The following is a 19093-nucleotide window of genomic DNA, read 5'->3' as shown; positions in this document are numbered from 1 at the left end:
AGTGGCATATGTGAGAATGACTGCTCATAGACATCTTCTGAGATTATACTCATTCCTGATCCTGTGTCTATTTCCATCAGGACTTTCTTTCCATTTACATCAAAAATGGCCTTGTATGGCTGTCGGCCTGCACCATTTGTGCTGAAAACAGTCAAAATATCACCAACATCATCTTCATTTTTGTCAGTTTGCACATAGCCTGTCCTTCTCTCCTCTCTTCGCTCACTGCTTTTCTTCCCCTTTTTATCATATTTATTTTCACGTGCTGGGCCTCCAGATCTACATGCTTTCTGTATGTGCCCTATTTTATCACATTTATGACACTTTGCATTCTTGTAGTAACAGTCACTTGCATTATGATTCTTGCCTTTGCATCTGTAGCATGTCTCTTGTTTTGAAGGCGAGCGCCGTCTTTGCCTCTCCTTTACCTTGTGAACAGCTGAAGTGACGTCATCACCCTTCCTCAACTGCTGCGCGTCGCGGTGGGCCATCTCCATGTTGACAGCCAGCTCCACAGCTCTTGCAAAAGTCAGTCTGTCCTCCGAGAGCAACTTGCGTTGACATGCCTCAGAACTGACCCCGCTGACAAAGCCATCACGCAGAGCCTCATCCAGTCTGTCACCAAAATCACACTTTGCAGCTAATTGACGCAGCTCAGCGGCATATTCCGTAACCGTCTGGTTGCTTTTCTGAACACACTTGCGGTACCTGAAGCGTTCGGCAATAACCAACGGCTTTGGCTCATAATAGTCTTTCAGAGTGTCCACAATCTGGTCAAATGTTTTGTTTTTGGGCAAATCAGGCTGAACCAAATTGCGAAGAAGTCCATATGTCACTGCTCCCACTGAACTCAACAACAATGGGACCCTCTTTTCATCATCGACATCATGGACTTCAAACAGCAACTCCATGCGCTCAATGTAGGCTGACCATGATTCAATCTCAGGTTTAAACTCGTCTGGTCGCTGAGAAAAGTATGCCATCTTCACTTCCAAAAAAAAACAAAACTGCAAGGAACACTCATAAACCGATTATCCTCGTCGCCAATATGTTATGTATTCAAATAACGAGGTAGCACACACGTTTAGTAACTTTTATATATATGACTTGGGAGTAGCAGTAGCATACACTCTAGAGAGGGATCATCAACACTCAATGTACAGCACCTGGTGAGCATGCTAAATAGACACAACTCAACTACGGCAAGTCAGTCAGGACAAACAACGCTGAGTTAGCATGCACATTAATACACCACAACACTCACACTTGATCTTTACTTAGTGATGTGTTTTGATCACTTCCGACTCTCTTTGTTAGCAGCTAACAAGCTAAGCTAATTAGCTAGCTAAGCTAGCTCGAGAAGCATCAAAGTGCGCTCAGACTAATATAACCGGATGCAAACAGTTATTAACGATGTTTACTCTATTTACTAGAGTGTAATAAAGGACATATATGCGTACATGGAGGCACAGATTAAGAACACTGAACTGTGACGACTGCAATAACGTCTTCACCGTCAGACGCCATCTTGCTTTATCCTCGCCGTGTTTGGTTAACGCGCAGTGTTGTCAGATCTCGCGAGAGAAACAAGTAAGCAGCTCCCTCTTCCAGATCTCGCAAGAGAAACAAGTAAGCAGCACTTTTCCAAATCTCGCGAGAGGAATAAGTACAACCAGCTTTCCAACCCCGGTAAAACTATTTTGTTATATACTATTTACTTATTGTGAAAATAAAAGTAAACTTTTCCATTTCAAATTTTCAAAACAAAGACATAAAACTTATTTCTGTAAAAATATTCAAATATTTAACAATGTATTGAAACAACAGTAGCATAAGGAAAGAAAAAAAAAGAAAAAAAAAGAAATATTACACTCATGATATTATTTTTGTCTTTGATGTTAATCGTTTTTATAATGTATTTTAGAATGTGGGAGGTTTTCATGTTCTTTTTAAATTTCCTTTACTTATATATATATGTATAATATATATACGTATATATATATATATATATATATATATATATATATATATATATATATATATATACAGACATAAATACATCCATCCATCCCATTTCTACCGCTCATTCCCACATAAATATATATATATAGATAGATATATATAGATATATATCTGCGTGTGTGTAATGACAGAATTTAAAAAAAAATATTTGGTTTACATTTTCCTAGTAAACAAAACAGTTTGACAGCATTCTCCAGTGGAACATTCTGGAGAAACATCCTGGATAATTTTGGATCGAAGTGAGTTACAAAGGTCAACTTTTTGAATGATTTCACTTTATTTGTGATGATTTATGTCTTATGCTCAGTCCATTTTTTTCCAAATTAATTTGAGGGAAGTTTTCCCGCCTGCTGCCACCTAGTGGTTTGTATTGTCAGTTTCCCTCTTTTGGTGCAGTTGACCTTGTTCTAACGTTTCTCCTCCCTCGAGAGTTCCTGTGTTGCCCTTGTGGGCGGAGTTGTGGGATGTGCACAGCTGCTTCCAATCGACCCTGGTGCTTAAGCAGCACCTTGACAGCTGGATGGCACTCGGTGAATCCGCTCCACACCAGTTGATTCCATGCTTTGAGTATTTTGCCACCTTGGCCATTCCCGGTGCCATCCATCTTGGTGTTGTTTTGTAGTGTGCACGTCTTGTAACTCCAAACCAAGTTAAGTTTATTTGTGTATACAAGTAGGTTTTGTTCTTTTTTCCACGATGCACATTTTGTCTTCTCTTTTTCGCACTGTCGCTTTTTGTTACCTCCTGTTTGGATTGTTTTTGTGAGTAGATTTCCGCAGAAAAAGAAGTGTTTTACTCAGCGTCCTGCGCATCCTTGGGTTCCTCTTTACTGTGTTGAACAGCACTCTGACAGAAGGAGTTTCTCCAAAACGCAACACCCTTTGGCGTACATACGAAATGAAAGGGACAAGTGGTAGAAAAAAATGGATGGATGTACAATAGAGCTCTGTGTGATGATGTACATTATTGACTTTTACCTAACATTCCTAACTTTCCCATGCTTTCTAAAATTGATCATGGTTAACAATGGTCATGTGTAGTTTTTTAATAAGAAATCTACATTATCAAAAACTAAATTATCCTTCATAACCTTCAACATTTGTTGCCATTTTCTCTAATCTACATATTGCATAAAGGGAACATACATATAAAACAATATTCATATTACAAAAGAGAGTAATACAAATTAATTAAAACAATGGATTATTGAGACCCAACAAATGATTCATAAAGTCACACATTTTAAAAGTAAATGATCTTGTATAAAAGACAACTGCTGAAATGATGTATAAAGTAAATAATAATATGCTTCCAGAAGTGGTCCAGAAGATGTTTGAGATGCGAATCAGTAAATATGAACTAAGAGGGATTTATGTGTACTCAAAAGCAAAGGTATGAACACATGTAAAACAAATATGTACATCATATAAAGGAGTTCATCTATAACATCATTAATAATTAAAAATGATATCTGAATATATCTATACACAAGTATTTCTAACAGGATTTGTCCTGTTTATTCTCACCTTTGCAGTCAAAGTGTTGTGTTCATTTTTAAATAAAAGTACACCATGTTGTATATTAAACATGTACTTGACTGAAAATAGCAATTAACTGATATATCAAATCTATTAATGTTAGCATCTATGTGCTGATGTTGTTAGAAGGTCAAAGTTAAAGTTTTGACAGTTTATTTCAAATCCTGCAGTTTCATTTGCTGCTGCTGTTCTCACCAGCACACTTGTGTTTCTTACACTGCTACTTAGAAGACAATCTTTCACCACACACACTGCAACTCAACACTTTCTCACTTGTGTGTGTTCTCATGTGTCTTTTCAAATACGTAGTTTGTATAAAACTTTTACAACATACTGAACATTTGTAAGGTTTTTCTCCAGTGTGTGTACTCATGTGTGTTTTTAAATAGTGCCTTCAAGTAAAATATTTACCACAGATTGAACATAAAAAAGGTCTTTCTCCATTGTGTGTTCCCATGTGTTCTTTTAAGGTATGATTTGTTATGAAACTTTTACCACATTCTGAGCAGGAAAAAGGTTTTTCTCCAGTGTGTATTCTCATGTGTACTTTCAAATTGATCCTTAGAGTAAAATATTTACCACATTCTGAGCAGGAAAAAGGTTTTTCTCCAGTGTGTGTTCTCATGTGTCTTTTCAAAGAGTGCCCTCGAGTAAAACCTTTACCACAGATTGAGCATGAAAAGGCTTTTTCTCCAGTGTGTGTTCTCATGTGGGTTTTCAGACGACTTTGGTATTTAAAAGTTTTGTGACAGAGAGAAGATGTGAAGTGAGTGTTGTCAGTGTGACATGTCTTATCATCTTTAGAGTCTTCATCATCAGTGTCAGGAGAGTGTGACGTTGTGTCCTCACTATCTGATAGTGGAGCTAAGAGCTTGTCTGCTTGTGATCCTCCACAGTGGTCTCCATCAGCTTCTGTTGTCATGTGTTGTGTTGAGCTGCTGCTTGGAGGCTCCCCCCCTCCCCTCTCCTCACTTTCACCTTTCACCTCATCATCTTCACTCTTCACAATCAAATGGAACTCCTCCAACCATTCTTGACTGATGCGGTGTTCCTCCTCTTCCTCTTTAATGTGAGGACTCAGTGGGTCCACTGATTTCTCTTTAAAAAGGGGTGTCAGTGGGTCCTCCTCTTCCTTTTTAAAATGGGGGATCAGTGTGTATTCCTCTTCCATCTTAATGTGGGAGGGCTGTGTTTCCTCCGTCTGCATACTGAAGCTCCACTTCTGTTGCTAAGGGTGAAGATGTTCTTCACAGACGTCTGCAAGACAAACACAGCATCTCTGCTCAGTCACACAATGCATTCACTACTTTGACATGCACTTAGGAAAAACAAGTTATCGTATGAACTGTCTTGAAATCTCAGTGACGCACAAACACGCTGCTCTTTACAACATTTTTCACAGGAAAAGAAACAAAAACCAGGACGACAGGAGTTTTTACTATGGATGGACAATATGGTTTAAAAAGGATTTTGCGATGTATTACTTCATATAGAATTACTTATAGAACCATTTTAAAACAGACCCATTGCCTCCTTGCTTGGCACTCAGCATCAAAGGTTGGGGGTTAAATCACCAAAAGATTCCCGAGTGCGGCCTCCGCTGCCCTCACCTCCCAGGGGGTGAACTTGGGGAGGGGTCAAATGGCAGAGGATCATTTCACCACACCTAGTGTGTGACTACTGTTGGGAACTTAACTTTAACTTACATAGGGACTGTGAATGACTCCAAAAAGTGCAGTTCCCCTTGAAATGAGAAAAACAAGATATCATGTGAAGTGAAGTGAATTATATTTATGTAGCGCTTTTCTCTAGTGATTCAAAGCGCTTTATATAGTGAAACCCAATATCTAAGTTACATTTAAACCAATGTGGGTGGCACTGGGAGCAGGTGGGTAAAGTGTCTTGCCCAAGGACACAATGGCAGCGACTAGGATGGCAGAAGCTGGGATCGAACCAGGAACCCTCAAGTTGCTGGCACAGCCACTCTACCAACCGAGCTATACCGCCCCAAGTAACAAAAACAGAATATATCAACAACAAAATGCCTCATAGCAAATGTAATGAATTCATCTTAATACTGTCCTTTTTGAGGCTTTACCTTTTAAAGGGCAAAGTCCTCTCAGGATCTTTTGTCCTAATGACTGTCTGGTTCAAGTGAGGAGACTATAATTTAGAAAAAAAAAATATTTACAAATGGACAACAATAAGTCACTAATTTTTACAGGTAGCTAAAGTTGGGATATAATTAAGATAATGAAGGATGAAGTGATTAAGAAATGTTTAATATAGATAAGAATAGGCCGTGCAACTAATCATATGTCCTGAGTTCCAGTTGAAAGTGGGTGCAAGTTCATGCTCACGCACACACACTCTTATCGCCCACATTCTTCACACTGTTTACGTGGCTTCTTGGCCGAGGTCTGAAGGACAACACCAGATATGAAGTCGGAGTCCAGGGAGAAAAAAAGCACCGGTGAATATCGCACAGAAAGAACCTTCCTGGTGTTACCTGACGGCACGACCACTGAGCTGCGACACCACTACAAAGGCACCTCCGTGCTCGTACCACCTGGCTTGGTAGCCTCGTACCCGCCTACCAAGCCAAAGACTTAGGTCCAATGATGAAACAGGGCGTAACTGCTGCTGATTGGACCGACACGCAAATACCACATTTTCAAAACTCCCCGTTGTCAATTAAAAACATATTTATGGGCTGCACTTTGGACACACCTGCTGTAAGCTACAAGGAGCCAGCAGCTACACAACAGCTAAGCTAAAACAGCACATTTAAGCATATCAAATAATTATAGTTGCTTAATACGTACACAAAGTCTCCAAAACAGAAGTCTGATAGCAAGTATCCAGTAACAAACGTGTCCGCATCATTCAATATTCTGCACCATGAGCTTGACTTCATGAATTATTGTGGCCACCAGGTGTTGGGAAAGATCAAATAAAACAATTGCAAAAGCATCCGTCACAAGGTTAGTGTTTTTTATATATTTGTGTCAATATGTAGAAGCATCCTCAGCCTTCCCGGGAAGGTCCATTCAGGTGTACTGGAGAGGAGTTTATGCCGCATAGTCGAACCTCGGATTCAGGAGGAACAGTGTGGTTTTCATCCTGGTCCTGGAACTGTGGACCAGGTCTATACTCTGGGCAGGGTTCTTGAGGGTGCATGGGAGTTTGCCCAACCAGTCTACATGTGTTTTGTGGACTTGGAGAAGGCATTCAACCGTGTCCCTCGGGAAGTCCTGTGGGGAATGCTCAGAGAGTATGGGGTATTGGACTGTCTGATTGTGGCGGTCCGCTCCCTGTATGATCAGTGCCAGAGCTTGGTCCACTTTTCCAGTGAGGGTTGGACTCCGCCAAAGCGCCGATTCTGTTCAAAACTTTTATAGACAGAATTTCTAGACGGAGTCAAGGAGTTGAGGGGATCCGGTTTGGTGGCTGCAGGATTAAGTCTCTTCATCTGGCTAGGAACTTTAGCACTAACTGGATCGGTTTGCAGCCGAGTGTGAAGCGACTAGAATGAGAATCAGCACCTCCAAGTCCGAGTCCAAGGTTCTCGTACAGAAAAGGTTGGAGTGCCATCTCCGGGTTGGGGAGGAGACCCTGCCTCCAAGTGGGGGAGTTCAAGTACCTCAGAGTCTTATTCACAAGCGAGGGAAGAGTGGATGGTGAGATCAACAGGCGGATCGGTGCGGCGTCTTCAGTAATGTGGACGCTGTATCGATCCGTTGTGGTGAAGAAGGAGCTGAGCTGGAAGGCAAAGCTCTCAGTTTACCGGTCGATCTACGTTCCCATCCTCACCTATGGTCATGAGCTTTGGGTTATGACCGAAAGGACAAGATCACGGGTACAAGAAGCTGAAATGAGTTTCCTCTGCCGGGTGGCGGGTCTCTCCCTTAGAGATAGGGTGAGAAGCTCTGCCATCCGGGAGGAGCTCAAAGTAAAGCCACTGCACCTCCACATCGAGAAGTGCCAGATAAGGTGGTTCGGGCATTTGGTCAGGATGCCACCCGAATGCCTCCCTTGGGAGGTGTTTCGGGCATGTCCGACCGATAGGAGGCCACGGGAAGACCCAGGACACGTTGGGTAGACTATGTCTGCCGGTTGCCCTGGTAACGCTTCGGTATCCCCCGGGAAGAGCTGGATGAAGTGGCTGGGGAGAGGAAAGACTGGTGTTTCCTTGCTTAGGCTGTTGCCCCCGCGAACCGACCTCAGATAAGCAGAAGAAGATGGATAGAAGAATGGATGTGTAACACAACTTGATGTTCCTTGAAAACAGCGTCCAGTAGTTGATGTTGTTGCTCCTTCTCCTCTTTTGTTGGACAAAGTTCCTCCTTGTACTCTGCTGTAGTTTTTTTTTTCTCTAACATCACAAATATTTCTTCAACGGCAGCAGTTAGTCGCTGATTCACCAACACTCACATCATTTGTAATGTAGACATGTTCACACAATAAAAACACTTTACACTTACATTGGATCTCTGCTTTGATGTGTCGATCACTTCCGCCTCTCTTTGTTAGCAGCTAACAAGCTAAGCTAACCAGCAGGCTAGGCTAGCACGTCAAAGTGCACTCAGACTAATGTATCCGCATACAAACAATTAATAACGACGTTTACTCTGTTAAACGACACAAATGTGCACATGTACGTTGTAATTAAGACCTAGAAACCATAATAACCAAAACAACGTAATCTCCGCCAGACGCTATCTTGTTTTGTGCTTCCTCCTGTGTGACGTCATCGAGGTGTTCTCAACCGCGGAACAAATGTTGGCCAAACACGTGTTTCACTGGGACAATAGTGAGTGGTACACACTTCCTTCAAACACGCGTTTCACTGGGACACTAGTGAGTGGTGCACACTTCCTTCGCCCGGCCAAAGAACAAGATAAATAGTCCCATTTAAGAGTTGCTGGTGTAACAATAGGAAGAATATATTCCACTCCTCTCTTGTACACGCGGCTTATGAGGTAATATACATGATATATTTTCATATTATTTATCTTATTTACCTCATATGTTGTTCGAAGCTAACGTGCTAGCGTTAGCCCGCTAGCAAGCCTTTGTAGCAAATGCGAGCGTTTTTTTTTGAGTGTATTTTATATGTTCTCTGTGAGAATTATATTGACTTATTTAATACTTTAACTGTTTTTTGTTGTATATTACAGTCACGCTTAACATCATTAAATATTTGTTACTAGAAAGAAACAAACGTCTTGTAATTTAAGTCTGGAATAAGTCACATGGTATAATAATAATAATAATAATAATAATACATTTTATTTGGTATAGCGCTTTTCAGTGTACTCAAAGATGCTTTACAGGATGAAAAAAAAAATTATTGTTATTGTAATGACAGTGTAATATAATGTATTATTGCAGTGGTCTGCTTTATGTTGGTGTCAACTTTATTAGCAATAAATACAAATGATGTTTGCACGCACTTCTATTACCTTGATAACATCCATCCATCCATTTTTCTACCGCTTGTCCCTATTTGGTGTTGCGGGGAGGGGGAGCGGGGGGGTGTTGGAGCCTATCTCAGCTGCATTTGGTGGACATATCATGGAAATTAAATCAACTGATGTTTGTTATTATGAACACACTATTTGCACAATTGTAAGTGATTAATGCTTATTCAGTCGGACTAAAATAAATATTTAATTAAATAAATGTTAAATATTAAAAATAGCTTTAATATACTGCACACAAAATGAATTTGCATCAATATTTTGTATGTAGTCGAAACATGAGGTACCCAAATATTCTAAATATTTGTTTACATTTATGAATTTGTATATATATATATATATATATATATATATATACATATATGTATATATATATATATATATATATATATATACATATATATATATATATATATATATATATATATATATATATATATATATATATATATATATACTCGCTGGCACTTGTTCCACGTGCTTCGCTGCACTTCTGTTTGTTTTCTGTTGGGTTAAAAATGTTGCTTTCGCAGAAGAAAGTTAAAGTAGCAATGATTGTCACACACACACTAGGTGTGGTGAAATGTGTCCTCTGCATTTGACCCATCCCCTTGATCACCCCCTGAGAGGTGAGGGGAGCAGTGGGCAGCAGCAGTGCTGCGCCCGGGAATCATTTTTGGTGATTTAACCCCCAATTCCAACCCTTGATGCTGAGTGCCAAGCAGGGAGGTAATGGAGAACAAGGAGAGGATATTGCGCGTAAAAGTAAAGCCAACCGACCACAGCTCTGTAGTCCTGGTCACCGTTGACGTGAGGTGGGACTATTTTGGAGGTGCACGTCAAGGTTGGCTGGTAGGTTGGTAGTGGGAGGAGCCAGTTGGCGTCACTTGATGCTGCAGCACAATGAAACTTTTGTACGTGCAGACTGACTTCATGCAGTCATGACGGTATTAAAATCCCAGCAGGAGGTTTTCTTTAAGTTGTTACTTTGTAATCAATAATTAATGTAAATGCAGAAAACAAGATCAATGACACAATTCATAATAATCAATAACTGATGATTATTCCATGTGTAGAAGAACATCACCACAAAGTGCTGTCAGTTCACTTGGAAAATATTATATTTGATAGACTAAAAAATATTTGACACATCTGAGCTGAAGTTTGTTTGTGTTGTCTTGCGGACGTCCAACAGATGAACGCTCGTCAAGAAGAACGTCCCCTTCAGCAGCAGGAGGATCCACAACCCCCCCACATTAAAGAGGAAGAGGAGGAAGTGTGGATGAGTCAGGAGGGAGAGTGTCCTGTAGGGCAGGAGGAGGCTGATGTCAGCAAGTTTCCACTGACTGTTGTCTCTGTGAAGACTGAAGAGCATGAAGACAAACCACCTGAGTCCTCACAGCTTCATCACAGTCCAAGTAAGCACAACATCCACATATCATCTAATACAATGTTTGTGACACATGTTCATCCGGGGGACACATTTATCACTAAAGATGGAGATATACTTGCTTTTTAACACCACCATTTAAAAATGAATGCTCATCAATCGTGTGAATAAGTGAAGTGAATTATATTTATATAGCACTTTTCTCTAGTGACTCAAAGCGCTTTTACATCGTAAAACCAATATCTAAGTTACATTTAAACCAGTGTGGGTGGCACTGGGAGCAGGTGGGTAAAGTGTCTTGCCCAAAGACACAACGGCAGTGACTAGGATGGTGGAAGCGGGGATCGAACCTGGAACCCTCAAGTTCCTGGCACGGCTACTCTACCAACCGACAGCGCGCTTGCTTCCGCTGACGTGGCGGTCCTCAAGTGATGGCGGGATAAGAGCACACCGTCACAATACACAAAACATCGGCAGAAAGCAATAATCTATAAAAAAAGTCAAGCAAACTGGAGTTTTGATCCAGAGAAGGCAGGTCGGTTATAAAACCAAAAACTCTGCATCCCAGGCACCCGCGGACTTAAGGAAATGCACGTCCTTTTTGATTTCAATGCGTATAAAGACATAAAAAGTGTGTTAATGCCAACACTGGTTATTCATGTGATTATCAGACAGCAGTCATTTCCATTAGACAATATTCAAATATAGCTGGGAGTGTTGGAACCATACCAATACTTTGGTACCGGTACTAAAATTATTTTGGTACTTTTCTCAATAAAGGGGACCACAAAAATGGCATTATTGGTTTTATTTTAACAAAAAAACTTAAGATCCATTAAACATATGTTTCTAATTGCAGTTAAGTCCTTAATTAAAATAGTGAACATATTAGACAACTTGTTCTTTAGCAGTAAGTAAACAAACAAATACTCCTAATTATTTAGCTGACGTAAGCAGTAACATATTGTGTCATTTATACACCTATTATTTTGTCAACATTATTAAGGACAAGTGGTAGAAAATGAACTATTAATCTACTTGTTCATTTACTGTTAGTATCTGCTTATTTTCTCTTTTAAAGGGGAACATTATCACAATTTCTGAAGGGTTAAAACCAATAAAAATCAGTTCCCAGTGGCTTATTTTATTTTTTGAAGTTTTTCTCAAAATTGTACCCATCACGCCATATCCCGAAAAACAGCTTCAAAGTTCCTGATTTTAACCGTCGTTATATCCACCCGTCCATTATCCTGTGACGTCACAGCGTGATCACACAGAAACAAACATGGCGGATAGCACAGAAAGGTATAGCGATATTAGCTAGGATTCAGACTAGGATTTCAGCGCCGTAAGCGATTCAACAGATTACGCATGTATTGAAATGGATGGTTGGAGTGTGGAGGCAGGTAGTGAAAACTAAATTGAAGAAGAAACTGAAGCTATTGAGCCATATCATGACAGACAGCAGCAACGAGGACGAATTTGACGATCGCCTTCTAACCAACGTTTGGTAAGTGTTTGTTTGGCATTAAATGTGGGTGGAGGGAAAGGCTGGATGCAAATATAGCTACAAATGAGGCATAATGATGCAATATGTACATACAGCTAGCCTAAAGAGCATGTTAGCATTGATTAGCTTGCAGTCATGCCGTGACCAAATATGTCTGATTAGCACATAAGTCAATAACATCAACAAAACTCACCTTTGTGCATTCATGCACAAGCTTATAAGTTTGGTGGACAAAATGAGACAGAAAAAGAAGTGGCATAAATCATATCCAGGGGCTTTACCTCGCTGGTCTGCGGGAAGAGACTGCCGTCCTCCCTGAATAGCTCGCACTCGGGCACATTCAGTAGTTGTCTATTTAACAATTTTGCAGATTTTGTTGTCTTTATCGTTGGAAATGCATCTGCTTTGAGTGTCGCAGGATATCCACACATTCTTGTGTGGATATCAGAAAAATAACAGAGCTGATTTGACTTGGTGCGTGTAATAAGATTGAGAAAATGGCGGATCGCTTCAAGTTGTGACGTCACGGGTGAAAGGTCATCGCTCGACAGGCTATCAATTGAAAGGCGTTTAAATCGCCAAATTCACTCATTTAGTTTGGAAATCGGTTAAAAAAATAGATGGTCTTTTTTCTGCAACATCAAGGTATATATTGAGGCTTACATAGGTCTGCTGATAATGTTCCCCTTTAACATTTTCTGTCTACACTTCTGTTAAAATGTAATAATCACTTATTCTTCTGTTGTTGGATGCTTTACATTACTTTGTGGATGATACCACAAATGTGGGTATCAATCTGATACCAAGTAGTTACAGGATCATACATTGGTCATCTGCAAAGTCCTCATGTGTTCAGGGACATATTTCCTGAGTTTATAAACATAATATACATTTTTAAAAAACAAAAGAAAATGTTGTGATGCCAAAAAATATCGACGTAATCACAGTAGTATCGACTAGATACTGCCGAAGGTGGATGGACGTTAGCCGCTAGCTAGCTAGCATGTCTTAAAGCACCTCTTCCTGAGGGAGTTTCAGTGTTATAACTTCACCTTTATCTTTACTTTTTACACCAAAATGCGTCAATTCTCCCTTTTCTGTCTCCACACTGTGTCTGCTTGTAAGTACTCTGTGATTGTGTGCTGCCGAACATGCTGGTCTGCTTATAAACCTCCAATGTCACAACGTGACTTCGACTCAGGAAGCGTGGGATAACGTGAACAGTTGTGGAACTTTCTAACAAACAGTATTGTGGCCAAACAGCTCCATTTTTGTTTCATCTGACATCACATGGACAAAGATAAGACCTTCTGGAGGAAAGTTCTGTGGTCGTGTAACCGGTTCGAGTCTGCGTTGTGTAGTTGCTTCGAAGATAAGAGGACTCTGTGGTTGCCTTTAGCCGAAACAGGTGGCGTATTTATTTTGACCTGTATGAAATATACAGGAAACAGTGCGGCAGCGTTAACACAGGACTCAGCAGCAAACCAGTCTAAAATGGAGGGAAAACTTCAATGAAATGCCGCAGCCACTGTGTGTGTGTGAGCGAGAAACGCCACCGAGCAGTACACCAGCAAAAAGTTTGCTAAAACACTCAAACTATGAGTAGAACAAGTGTACATAACCATATCAGCAACAAAAGAGCACATTATAATCTCGTTTCACAGCCAAACACTTTAAAAACACTAGAGCAGAGAGAAACACTTACTTCCTCACGCATGTCTCAGCAACGAGTGAGGACTCAACGTCACTTCCGGAAGAAGGTAGGATTTCAAAATAAAATGACAAATTCTCCCAAAACGAACTATTTCCTAAAAAACTGACAAAATAAAAGTGACAATGGATATTATAGAGAAATCAAATAAAACGTGAGGGATTTTTGGTGGAATGCATACAATATAAGTTATATACCTGCTACAGTCGGATGAAACAAAAATGGAGCTGTTTGGCCACAATACCCAGGAATATGTTTGGAGGAGAAAAGGTGAGGCCTTTAATCCCAGGAACATCATGCCTACCGTCAAGCATGGTGGTGGTAGTAGTATTATGCTCTGGGTCTGTTTTGCTTCCAATGGAACTGCTGCTTTAAATGAGATAATGAAAAAGAAGGATTACCTCCAAATTCTTCAGGACAAGCTAAAATCATCAGCCTGGAGGTTGGGTCTTGGGCGCAGTTGGGTGTTCCAACAGGACAATGACCCCAAACACACGTCAAAAGTGGTCAAGGAATGTCTAAATCAGGCTAGAATAAAGGTTTTAGAATGGCCTTCCCAAAGTCCTGACTTAAACATGTGTACAATGCTAAAGAAACAAGTCCATGTCAAAAAAACAACACATTTAGCTGAACTGCACCAATTTTGTCAAGAGAAGTGGTCAAAAATTCAAGCAGAAGCTTGTGGATGGCGACCAAAAGCGTCTTTTTGCAGTGAAACTTGCCAAGGGACATGTAAGCAAATATTAACATTGCTGTATGTACACTTTTGACCCAGCACATTTGCTCACATGTACAGTAGACCCATAATAAATTCATAAAAGAAGCAAACTTCATGAATGTTTTTAGTGAGCAACAAGTATGTGCTCCAATCACTACATCACAAATAAATAAGAGTTGTAGAAATTATTGGAAACTCAAGACAGCCATGACATTATGTTCTTTACAAGTGTTTGTCAACTTTTGATTGCGACTCTATATATGCATGTGTATATGTATATATATCCATCCATTTTCTACCGCTTATCCCTTTCGGAGTCGCAGGGTGCTGGAGCCTATCTTAGTTACAATTGGGTATATATATATATATATGTATATATATATGTATATATATATGTATATATATATATATATATATATATATATATATATATATATATATTTATATATATATATATATATATATATATATATATATATATATATATGTATATGTGTATGTATATATATATATATATATATATATATATATATATATATATATATATATATATATATATATGTGTAAATATATATATTTACACATATATACATACATGTATATATACACACATATATATATATATTTACACATATATACATACATATATATATATCATATATATATGTATGTATGTATGTATGTATGTATGTATATATATTAGGGGTGTGGGAAAAATCAATTCGAATTTGAATTGTGATGCTCACGTGCGATTCAGAATCGATTCTCATTTTTAAAAAATCAATGTTTTGTTTCTTTTTATCAATCCAACAAAACAATACACAGCAATACCATAACAATGCAATCCAATTCCAAAACCAAACCTGACCCAGCAACACTCAGAACTGCAATAAACAGATTAATTGAGAGGAGACACAAACACAACACAGAACAAACCAAAAGTAGTGAAACAAAAATTAATATTATCAACAACAGTATCATTATTAGTTATGATTTCATCTGAAATTCTATGTATTGAATGAATACAGAATCATTTTGAATCGGAAAAAAAACGTTTTTGAATCGAGAATCACGTTGAATCGAAAAAATCGATTAATAATCGAAGCGCGACCCTAAGAATCGATATTGAATCGAATCGTGGGACACTCAAAGATTCTCAGCCCTAATTATATATATATATATATATATATACACATATATATACCTTTTTTATTTTTTTATATACTGTATATTTATGTATAATATGTTCAGTTTAACAGTCCTGTTGTGATTGATTGAATGCCCTGAGAATTATACTGGATATTCTTTTGTAATTACCACAAAATAACGTGTAGTATTTTGTTAATTTCTTGCCAAAAATATTTTTATTTTATAGATATTTTCATAGCAGAATATTGTCCTTAGGGCCCTCTGGCCCCCCATGGGGGACCCGTAAAATCTGTGCCTTTTAAGACCTCACTGTTGGCTTTGTAGGCTCATGTTACTTCTCAACTAGTCAAAGTTGATGCTAATCGACCTGTTTCTTCTCCTTTTTACTGAATGTGAAAGCAAAAGTGAGTCCACAAATAACCCAATCGTAAAGCAGACTCGAAAATGAAATCTGAATTGGTGAAATCTTGTCTATTTCCATCCCAGCATGTGTTTGTCTTCTTGTGTCCTGCAGATGTCTGTGAAAAATATCGCCCACCTGAGCAGCAGGAGGGGTCCTCCAGTATGGCGCAGAGGAGGTCACAGTACCTCCACGAGAAAGAAGAGGAGCCACAGCCCCCTCACTTTGAAGATGAAGAAAAACAGCGGCTATACCCCCACTTTATAGAGGAAGACAAGAGACACCTCATCAGTGTGAAGAGTCAAGGTGATGAGGTCAAAGGTGAAAGTGAGGAGAAGAGAGAGGCGGAGCCTCCAAGCAGCAGTTTAGCAGAATGTGATGGAGACCACTGTGGAGGATCACAAGCAGACAAGCTCTTAGCTCCACTATCAGATAGTGAGGACACAACGTCACACTCTCCTGACACTGATGATGAAGACTCTAAAGATGATAAGACATGTCACACTGACAACACTCACTTCACTTGTTCTCTCTGTCACAAAACTTTTAAAGACCATAGTAATCTGAAAAGGCACATGAGTACACACACCGGAGAGAAACCTTTTTCCTGCTCAGAATGTGGGAGAGATTTTAGACTAAAACACATGCTGAAAGTACACATGAGAACACACACTGGAGAAAAACCTTTTTTATGTTCAATCTGCGGTAAAGATTTTACTCAAAAGCACCATTTGAAAACACACATGAGAATACACACTGGAAAAAAACCTTTTTCCTGTTCAATCTGCGGTAAAGATTTTACTCATAGCAACTATTTGAAAATACACATAAGAATACACACTGGAGAAAAACCTTTTTCTTGCTCAGAATGTGGTAAAAGTTTTGTAATAAATCAAAGTTTAAAAGTTCATATGAGAACACACACTGGAGAAAAACCTTTTTCATGTTCAATCTGTGGTAAGGTTTTTACTCAAAGGGACCATTTAAAAAAACACATGACAATACACACTGGAGAAAAAACTTTTTCCTGCTCATAATGTGGTAAAAGTTTTGTCATAAGACAAAGTTTAAAAGTACACATGAGAACACACGCTGGTGAAAAACCTTTCATATGTTCAGTATGTTGTAAAAGTTATATAGATGGACGACAATTAAAATTACACATGATATGGCACTCTGGTGAAAAACCATACTCCTGTACAAGCTGCAACAAAAGTTTTCGTCACCTAAAATCTTGTACAGTACACATGAGAAGACACCCAGGAGAGAAAGTGTTGAGTTGCAGTGTGTGTGGTGAAAGATTGTCTTCTAAGTACCAGTGTAAGAAACACAAGTGTGCTGGTGAGAACAGCAGCAGCAAATGAAACTGCAGGATTTGAAATAAACTGTCCAGACTTTCATTTTGACTTTCTAACAACATCAGCACATATAACATGTGTGACATCATTGTTGTGTGTGTACAATAATGTTATTATGAATCTAACATTTATAGATTAGACACTTCAGTTTAGTGCTTTTATTTCAGTCAAGTACATGAGTTAATATACACATTTGTGTACTTTAAAATGAACACAACAGTTTGACCGAAAGGGTGAAAATAAACTACATAAAATATGTTACATACAATAAACATTTTAAGTGTAGATATTTATAATTCAGTTTTATACTTATTCATAAGTGTTTTATATAAGTTTTTTTGAACAATGAAGTGTTACATATTTTATTTTCTAATTGTAGATGATTCCATAGATGAACTCCTTTATATGATGTACATATTTGTTTTACATGTGTTCATACCTTTGCTTTTGAGTACACATAAATCCCTCTTAGTTCATATTTACTGCTTCACATCTGAAACATCTTCTGGACCACTTCTGGAAGCATATTATTATTTACTTTATACATCATTTGAACAGTTGTCTTTTATACAAGATCATTTACTTTTAAAATGTGTGACTTTATGAATCATTTGTTGGGTCTCTATAATCCATTCTATTAGTTGTCTTTATTACTTTCTTGTGTAATATGAATATTGTTGTGTGATTGTTTTATATGTATGTCCCCAGACTTTTATGCAATAAACAATGTATGTTTCAACTGAAGTTGGGTACAATAAATGTAGTTAATATTTGTAAGTATGTATTTTATTCTATTCAGTCCTGCACTCAATTGTTTTTCTTACTTTTTTTTGTATGATTTACAAGTAGTGTCCAGCTTACTTCATCTATATTAACTCCTAAAAATGTGACTACCTTTATTATTTTTATTTCAATATTATCCATAATAATTTGTGTTTTACATTTTTACAATCTCCAAATATGATATATTTAGTTTTATTGAAGTTTAGTGACAGTTTATTGATGTGCAGACAACATTTTTTGATAAAGTTCTCACTGGATAAAATGAGATGAGAGATAAATCAAGCAGTAATGAAGGCGAAGAATGTATAGTTACACTCAGTAGTGACAATTAAAGACACTTTCATCCTGTTGATTTAAGCAAAAAAAAGAGTAAAGTGTAATATTCCAAAAATAGAAGAATATTAATATCAGCAGTCAATATTCCAACATTGTGAAGCTGACCTATGGTAAAAAACATATTTATTTTTAAAGGCTTTATGAGAGTGATGTAATTTTCAGAATCAGAAATACTTTATTAATCCCCGAGGGGAAATAAAAAAAAGAGTGGGGGAAGAGTGGATCGTGAGATCGACAGGCGGATCGGTGCGGCGTCTTCAGTAATGCAGACGTTGTATCGATCCGTTGTGGTGAAGAAGGAGCTGAGTCGGAAGGCAAAGCTCTCAATTTACCGGTCGATCTACGTTCTCATCCTCACCTATGGTCATGAGCTTTGGGTCATGACCGAAAGGATAAGATCACGGGTACAAGCGGCCCAAATGAGTTTGGGTCTCTCCCTTAGAGATAGGGTGAGAAGCTCTGCCATCCGGGAGGAACTCAAAGTAAAGCCGCTGCTCCTTCACATGGAGAGGAGCCAGATGAGGTGGTTCGGGCATCTGGTCAGGATGCCACCCGAACGCCTCCCTAGGGAGGTGTTTAGGTCACGTCCAGCTAGTAGGAGGCCACGGGGAAGACCCAGGACACGTTGGGAAGACTATGTCTCCCGGCTGGCCTGGGAACGCCTGGGGATTCCCCGGGAAGAGTTAGACGAAGTG

The 19093-nt window shown here is 38.8% G+C and overlaps 2 protein-coding genes and 1 long non-coding RNA gene across 4 annotated transcripts in view; 1 reads left to right on the top strand and 2 right to left on the bottom strand.

The window, feature by feature from the left end:
* Positions 1-19093, bottom strand: part of LOC133546196 (oocyte zinc finger protein XlCOF8.4-like) — a 116147-nt gene that overhangs the window by 78456 nt on the left and 18598 nt on the right. The gene's annotated exons all lie outside the window — the stretch shown is intronic.
* LOC133546214 (uncharacterized) lies at positions 3189-8304 on the bottom strand. The gene is made up of 2 exons (XR_009805026.1): positions 8045-8304; positions 3189-4817 (listed from the first exon to the last, which is right to left on the bottom strand). It is a non-coding gene; the product is annotated as an uncharacterized LOC133546214 (long non-coding RNA).
* LOC133546202 (gastrula zinc finger protein XlCGF48.2-like) lies at positions 8405-17990 on the top strand. The gene is made up of 3 exons (XM_061892103.1): positions 8405-8542; positions 10239-10461; positions 16036-17990. The coding sequence occupies exons 2-3, from the start codon at positions 10239-10241 to the stop codon at positions 16956-16958; spliced, it is 1146 nt and encodes a 381-aa protein (XP_061748087.1). The 5' UTR covers positions 8405-8542; the 3' UTR covers positions 16959-17990.

The sequence above is a fragment of the Nerophis ophidion genome, linkage group LG29 (assembly GCF_033978795.1).
Source record: "Nerophis ophidion isolate RoL-2023_Sa linkage group LG29, RoL_Noph_v1.0, whole genome shotgun sequence".
Classification (NCBI taxonomy): Eukaryota; Metazoa; Chordata; class Actinopteri; order Syngnathiformes; family Syngnathidae; genus Nerophis; species Nerophis ophidion.
The sequence above is the reverse complement of the archived record's forward strand: the minus strand, read 5'-3'. Positions and strand labels throughout refer to the sequence as shown.

Bases quoted from the DNA above. Each gene is read 5' to 3' on its own strand.
- LOC133546202 (XM_061892103.1), top strand. From the start codon at position 10,239: ATGAACGCTCGTCAAGAAGAACGTCCCCTTCAGCAGCAGGAGGATCCA. The intron at 10,462-16,035 runs GTAAGCACAACA...TGTGTCCTGCAG, and splicing joins ACAGCTTCATCACAGTCCAA to ATGTCTGTGAAAAATATCGC.